At 44.5% G+C, this 7,990-nt stretch overlaps 1 protein-coding gene across 1 annotated transcript in view; it reads left to right on the top strand.

Moving 5' to 3' along the window:
- Nucleotides 1-7,990, top strand: part of Ankrd50 (ankyrin repeat domain 50) — a 35,197-nt gene that overhangs the window by 18,063 nt on the left and 9,144 nt on the right. Inside the window, exon 3 of the mRNA XM_028764049.1 lies at nt 3,237-3,466. Within this exon, the coding sequence (XP_028619882.1) occupies nt 3,237-3,466 (230 nt within the window). The remainder of the gene's footprint in view (nt 1-3,236; nt 3,467-7,990) is intronic.

Here is a 7,990-nt window from a genome sequence, read left to right as displayed (position 1 = left end):
AAGGTGCAGTGGTCGGTGTACAGTAGGTAGGGTAAGGTGCAGTGGTCAGCTTGTTAGATGTCATTATTTTGTTTTCTCTGTGGATTATAAGCATCCAGAGAATGGGGTCTTTGTTCCTTAAGATCCCCAGAGCCTCTCAGGTGATCTCAGCATATCTAAAGTACAGTATAGACCGGAAAACAGATGGCTTCATTGTAGTGTGCACTGCTGCAAGGAAAGGTGATAAAATTACTATTATACCGTCTCTCAGAGTGAGTATGGGTTAGACCTTCTCCATGCATAGAGCCCCTGTGAGAAATGTTCACGGAACACTTTTTAATTCTGTTGATCATGTGATAAATGTATTAGCTGCTCTTCTGTTGCTGTACTAAAACACCATGAGCAAAGGCAACCTGAGAAAGAAAGAAGGGTTATTTCAGCGTACAGTTGTAACCCATCATGAAGAAGTCAGGGCAAGAACTGAAGCAGAACCATGGAGTAGTGCTGCTTGCTGGCTTGTTACCCACACGTGGTAGACTCTTTCAGATCAATCACAAATCAAGGAAATGCCTCCACAGAATTGCCTCCAGGCCAGTGTGATTACAGGCACTTTTTCAGTTGAGGTTCCATCTTCAAGAATGGCTAGCTTGTGTTAAGTTGATAAGAAACTAACAAATAAATACTATTAGCCCTTGTCAACTTGACACACAAACATATAACTATTAAACCATTACCTTTTCATTTCTGTTTGTCTCCATGATGTCATTCTTTACTAGTATTTGTGTCGTGAACCAATGTAACTAAATATCTTACAGTCTTTTTTCTTTTCTCTTTCTCTTTTAAAGCACTTTGCAAAATCCAGTGTCTTAGGTAGGGTTTCTGTTGCTGTGATGAAACACTGTGACCAAAGTGGCAACTTGGGGACAAAATGGTTTATTTGGCTTACACTTCCACATCATAGTCCATCATCGAAGGAAATCAGGGCAGGAATGCAAACGGGGCAAAAGCCTGGAGGCCGGAGCTGATGCAGAGGCTATGGAAGAGTGCTGTTTCCTGGCTTGCCATCATGGCATCCCAGGACTGCCAGCCTAGGAATGGCCCCGCCTACAGTGGGCCCTGTCCTCATCAATCACTAATTAAGAAAATGCCCTACAGCTGGATCTTTTGAAGGCATTTTCTCAGTTGAGGTTCTTACCTTTCAGATAACTCTAGCTGTGTCAAGTTGATATAAAACTAGCCAGCCCAGAGACTTTGGATTTTTAAGGAGACTTGGATAATATAAAGAGACTGCGTGTGCTGGCAAGTTTTATGTCAACTTGGCACAAGCTAGTATCATCAGAGAGGAGGGCACCTCAACTGAGAATGTACCTCCATAAAATTGGGCTATAGGCAAGCCTATAGGTCGTTTTCTTAATTTGTAATTGATGTGGTAGGGCCCAACCCATTGTGGGTGAGGCCATTTCTCAGCTTGTGGTCCTGGGTTCTATAAGAAAGCAAGCTGAGCAAGCCTGGGAAAATCAAGGCAGTAAGCAGCACTCCTCCATCATCTCTGCATCAGCTCCTGCCCTGAGGTTCCTGCCCTGCTTGAGTTCCTGCCTCCACTGCTTTTGATGATGATATGGAACTGTGAGCGAAATAAACCTTTTCCTCCCCAAATTGCTTTTGGTCATGGTGTTTTATCACAGCAATAGTAACCCTACCTAAGACAGTCTCATAACTGTGAGTACCTATAAACAAAATAAAACAAACAAACCAACCAACAAACCCCCAAAACTCCAAGAGGGAATCAGAGTCACAGATCAAAGCAAAACCAAACTCCAGCAGTGTAAATAGCTTAACGTGCATCTGGGACTCACAATTTTCTGGGCTCCAAAGAAGTAGGCAGCTCTACTTCTCCAGCTCTGTCAATGCACAGCACACCCAGCTTGTCTCAGTCTCAGGCTCGTTCCCTTCCACAGCTGCTGCTGTCCTTGGTAGTCATCTCATGATACTGGCATCTCCAAAATGCCGAGGTCTCCATTGCAACTGGACCATACCTCTACCATAGTCTCTCTTGAGCTGTTGTCAGGGGCTGTGAACCTGCCACATGGTAGTAGGCTTCATCTCTACGTGACCCCCTTTAATCCTGGGGCTTTTTAAGGCAACTGAGATTATGCCTTTATCAGTGGCCTCTTCTGGCCTCTCACAGTGCCAAGCCTTATCTGTTTTCTATGGCTTCTTTATGCCTTCAAAACCAGTACCACTTGAGGAACTCTTACACATTGCCAAGTTCAACTGCTAGCACTTAGGTACAGACTTAGCCTTCTCTGCACCACGGCTTCTGTGTGCTGACCCTGAGGAAACACTTCTCAGAAGACTTCACTGAACTCAGTGATTCTGGTCTCTTCTTTATTGCAGCTGATTCTTCAGTTTTAGCTAACCAGTATCAATTGTTAAATTGGTTAGCAAAGGGAAGGTTTCATGTTAGTTGTTCTGGTCTCTTGGTACCAATTTCTGCCCTAGTAGGTTAGTATCACTACGATAAAGACCATGACCAAAAGTAACTTGAGGAAGAAAGGGTTTATTTATTTCATTTTATGCTGACATGTAGCATCACTGAGTGGAGTCAAGGCTGGAACTCAAGGCAGGAACTGCCTCAAAACCCTAGAAGGGTGCTGCTATATTATTATTATTCACTTGCTCATTGTAGCTTCCTCAGCCTGTTTTCCTATACTTCCCAGGACCACCTGCCCGGGTGACACCATCCACAGTGGGTCGGATCCTCCCACTTCACTGATTATCAAGAAAATGCTGTACAGACTTGCCCACACACCAGTCTAATGGAGTCATTTTCTCAGTTGAGGCTCCTTTTTCCAAGATGAGCCTAGCTTGTGTCAAGTTGACCAAAAATCAAACAAGGACAGTAGGTTTCTTCCTGCTATGGTGTCTGCAAAGCTTATCTGTCTTTCTGTATTTAGCACACTCAGAACCATCTAAGCATTTTATTACTGACTCAGAACACCAAGAAGGGTGTTAAAATCCAGCTTGATCCAGTTCCTAACATCCTTAATTATGCTGAGTCACAGCACATACACAGGCAAGTGTGTAATGCAATACACACTGTACTATGGAAGCTGATGCTTTCAGGAAATGAGTTACATAGAAGATACATTTTTATCTGAAATCTCTTTGCTTTTATAACATTATAACTAATCATTTGAACTATGAATTCCAGTGCCCTCACTGTGACATTGACCTGTTGTGTGGCTGTCTTACAGGTGTGTGCTGCTCCCACTCCTGGGGATGAAGCCACCCCCACAGAGCCTCTACCTGTTGGTTGACTCCGTGGACGAAGGCTGCAATGCGGTGGAAGGGGAGCAGACATCACCCAGCCTCTCCGGGACTGTGGCAGAGCTCTTGGCTGGTCACCACGAGTTCTTTCCCCCATGGCTCCTGCTTCTTTGCTCTGCCCGGAAGCAAAGCAGAGCTGTCACTAAAATGTTCACTGGTGAGTGTTGTGTTCTCCAACTGGACCCAGGAGGGGTTCTTGTAGGTAACAAAGTACTTGGACAGAGGTCTGAGTGCTACATAATCCTCCTCGGCCTCTCAGCACCACCATACCTTAAGATCATATTTAAAACAAGGTGTGGAGTGCTTTAAAACTGCTTACATTGGCTTTTTCCAAAAATTCTTTCCCTGAGCTGAGGGGGTAATTCAGTGAGTAAAGTGCTTGCTGTGCAGACATGAGAACCCCATACATAAAACAACAACAAAGCCCAGCCAGGCAGGGGGACACAGACCTTTAATCCAGTGCTGGGGAGACTGAGACAGCCTAGCCAATCAGGAGTAACCCCTAAGGTTGTTCCTTGACCACTACATGCAAGTACACACACATGAATGTGTACACATACAAAAACAGTCTTTCTCTACTTCCTATAGTAAGACTCAACTTAGCGATTCATTAGCTGTGCCTTTTCTTCAGTAGATGTATGCTCTTTACAGCTCATTAGTCACTAAATCAGAATCTCTTGAGTGGCTCCTGAGTTTTGTCCTGTGGAGATTCTCATATGTGATCCTTTCTTTATGGCAGGGCTGAGTAGAGCTCTTCGTATCATCTAAGGGCAGGCACAGCAGTGAAAGCTTGGGTGAGCATGACGGTAGCCAGTGCTATGTGGCAGCTCCTCTGATGGGTGAGGGTAAAGGTGGTCCCCCTCTCCAAGTCACCTGGTCGCATCAGCTCAGTTTATATACATAGAAAATTCATTCATGTGTGGGGGCATGTGCACTTGAGTTCCTCATCCTGTCTAACTGGAGTTACAGGCAGCTGTGAGTGGCCCAGTGGAGATCTTGGGAATCTAACTTGGGTCCTCTTCAAAAGCAGCACATCTTCTAACCCCTGAGTGTGTCTCCAGCCCCAAGCTATGTCATATGTTTGCATAAATGAGTCATTGTAGCATGTATACAATAGTGCTTATAATGTCTGTGTGACCTCAGGCAACTTGCCTAAGCTCCTGCTTCCTGTCTGTAAAGTGGGGTCCTATGAGGCATTAGATATGCCCCAGGCAATATTCTAGACATCTCGTTCTTATTTGTTAATAAAATATCAGTTTTGACCTGAATTTTTATTATTGCTTATAAGCCTGGGTCTTTGGCTTCATCTGCCAGGTGTTCTTTATTGTGAACAAGTGTTTTGGCTAGAGGCAATTGAGAAGATGAAACCTCAGTTGAGGACAAGATTGATCTGTGGGGCCCAGACCACTGTGGGCAGTGCCATCTCTGGGCAGGTGGTCTTGGGCTGTATAAAGAAAGCAGGCTGAGAAAGCTTGGGAGTGAAGGGGGTAGGGGGTTGGGGGGGAGGGAAGAGGCGGAGTCAGAGAACCAGTAAGCAGTGTTGCTCCATGGTCCCTTGAGTCAGCTCCTGCCTTCAGATTCCTGTCTTGAGTTCCCTGCATAATGGAGTACAAGCTATAAGATGAAAGAAAACCTTTCCTTCTCCATCTGCTTTTGGCCGTGGTATTTCATCAAAGCAGTAGAAATCCAAAGGAAGAGGACAAACCTCCTCTTTGTCCTTTCTTTCCTCTATCCTTTGGCATGTAGGTTGGAGTATTCTCACTGCAGGGTGATCATCTTCAATCTAAAACGTGGAGTAAAATCCAGGAGCTGCTTGAGTGTATCCAAGGACAACTCCAGAGCAAGATTCTGTTTTGTGTGTTATTTAAAATATTACCCAAACTTTCAAGCTATGTGGATAAATGCACATGTGAGACAGATGGGTTTTATACTTGGAGATGATTTCCATTCTTATGTATATTGCCAGAATCTGAAATACTCCAAAGTGCTTCCTGCCCCTGGCATTTTGGATGGGATAGTCAACTTCAATTGCCAGAGTGGCACAGTCAATGACCCTTTGTCCTCCAGGCTACTTGTAGTCTCTGGGTGAGGGCATATGTCCTTTGGAGATGGTCACTTCTGTCCTATTACAGGCTTTCATGCACGCAGTGATGTCCATGCCTGCCTCTGCACGGGGACTCCTTTTGCATTCTCTTCATCCATGTTGCCTCATCTGCTTTACCAGCTTGCACACACTACTAGAATGTCCATCCCTTGAGCTTCTTGCCATCTTCCCACTTCCATCACAGCTCAAATCGAACATTCACACACACAGACTATGTTTTCCATTCTTGTTTATTTGTGCCTTCCTTCTACATAGTCACCTTCTTCTACACACCTACTCAGTCTGGTTTTATTTTCTTCGTAGATCTATTACCACTTAAATCTGTCTGGATTTCATGTGTATTTAGCTAATTATCTTCTCATCTAGGATACAGTCTCCATGAAAAAGGGTGGGTCCTGACTGTGTGGGCCCAGACTTTGGTCCTGTCAGGATTCTGACTATGTGAGCACCTGTTTGTAAGCATGGGCTCAGGGCCCTGTCAGGGCACCGACTGTGTTTGCACTCATTTGTAAGCAGAGACTCAAACCCATTTGTTTAGCCAGTGCTAAGGCGTGTCAGGGCCACTGAAATATTTTACCAAAAATAGAAAAGAGGTTTAGTGGGGCCTGGGAAGATGGTTTGTTTGTCAAAACACCTGCTCCAGAATCCACATAAAAAAGCTGGGTGTGATGGCCTCCCTGCTAGAGAGGCAGCCTAGCTGACATGGTGAGCTCTAGGCCAGTGAAAGACCCTGACTCAAAAGGTTCCTGTGAGCACTTCCCAGGCTTGAGTGTGGTGCGAAGTTCCATCCCCGTACCCAGTGAATAAATAAGGTCATTTTCAGAGGTCAGGGTATTTACCTTGTTGGTCAGTGGATGGTCCTGGTTCTGTGTGTTAGTTCAGTTTCTTCCTCAGGAGCTGCAGCTCAGTCAGAGCTTCACACATGCTGGCCCAACTGACACTTCTGAGCTAAACTAAACCTTATGCTCTTATTTCTGTCTTGGTTCTGCCACTAAGTCTTGCCTCAACTGGAATGGACCTCACTCTGGATCTTGATCCTGTGACAGTCTTCCTGCTTCTGCTTCCATGGAGCTAGGATTGTTGGCACAAGCTATCCACCCTATATTAAACAAATGACTCTTACTGATGTTAAATATAAATTCTTATTAAATCAACATCACTTTTTAGATTTGGTAAGGATTTGTTTTCGAGTTGTAAATAATTTGCACCCTTCTGCGCAGCATCAGTTCCAATGCCCTTGGACTTCCTCCTCCCATCTCTGTCAGCATCATTTTCTTTCTCAGCTTTGCCAGGAAAGGAAACACTTCAGCATCACACAAAGCCCTGCCTCTGACCCCATTAGTCACTAGTCATGGTGGATGACTCAAGCAGCCTTTGTGTCTGTACTTAACTCACTTATAGGGTAGGAAAACCTCCTTCACAGTGTATATGCAAGGTATGTGTGTGAAAATTTGCAGTGCATATAGCCCAGGGGTAACCCTTTCCCAACATTCAGAGGCCCTGCATTCAGTCCCCAGTATTGTACACACACAGGAGAGCTGTCTCACTGGCATTTTCTTTAACCCACTTTGGAGGTATCAGGCCTGGGACTGTGGAGGCTTAGCCCATTTCTGTTTTTGTTATCGAAAGTTTCATCAGATGGCTTTAGTTAATTAGCTTAAATTATAGATATTTCTGCACAATGGGTTGTATAATCTTTCACATGATCAATCTGTATGCACATCACTTTGGAAACTTTAAAACACTATTACATAACACTTTAGCACTCTTTATTTATTAGCCACAGGCCTGGAACTTGCTGTGTAGCCCAGGCTGACCTCAAACTCACAATCCTCCTGCCTCAGCTTCCCAGTACTGGAATTACTGTCAAACACTACCTCACCAGGTAGATTCCTTTGTACCTTAAACTGTTTCAGTGACTTTGTAAAGTAACAAGGAAGTGAACGTATAGGAGGAGGCTTGGAGGCCATTCATCTCTTCAGGCTAAGATGTGTGTGTGTGTGGGGGGCATTCCTGGGGATGTGCTCAGCCTTTCTTTAGGTTGAAAGGGTTTGTTTTATGTTATCAAATTAAAATAATTAAATCTCCAGTTGTCAATAAAGAGCCCAAACCAAGAAGATGCCACTGGCCAAATTATGCTTACAAAACTCCGACACTGTTAAAGTCCAGCTGCTAAATGAAAGCTAAAAGTGTTCTCTAAAGGGGCACACACATGGGTTGATTAAGCTGAGTATTCACCTTATGGAAGAAAAGTCCCACTGAGCAAATGCAGACAAGGCAGAACATGGCCAAGGCTGTGCTGTGACGTGTACTCTGACATGGCTGACAAACTCAGTTCCATACCCTCCTTGGAGGGTAGAGCCTTTTTCAAAGTTTCTCTTCTGAAGTGGAGGATTTAGGTATTGTGGGTGCGTGTGTGCATACAGTGTGGTTATGTTCCCACCATATAAACATAGCTTTGCATGTGTGTTATTTTATTTTGCTTTTGTTGGCAGATTGTGCTTTTCAAAGAAGCTTGGCTGCAGATGTTTGTCTCCAGTGGTATCAGGCAGGTGTTGGGGTCCCCTTTGACTTACC

This window comes from Grammomys surdaster, unplaced genomic scaffold (genome assembly GCF_004785775.1).
Source record: "Grammomys surdaster isolate TR1022 unplaced genomic scaffold, NIH_TR_1.0 62, whole genome shotgun sequence".
Lineage (NCBI taxonomy): Eukaryota > Metazoa > Chordata > Mammalia > Rodentia > Muridae > Grammomys > Grammomys surdaster.
The sequence above is the reverse complement of the archived record's forward strand: the minus strand, read 5'-3'. Positions and strand labels throughout refer to the sequence as shown.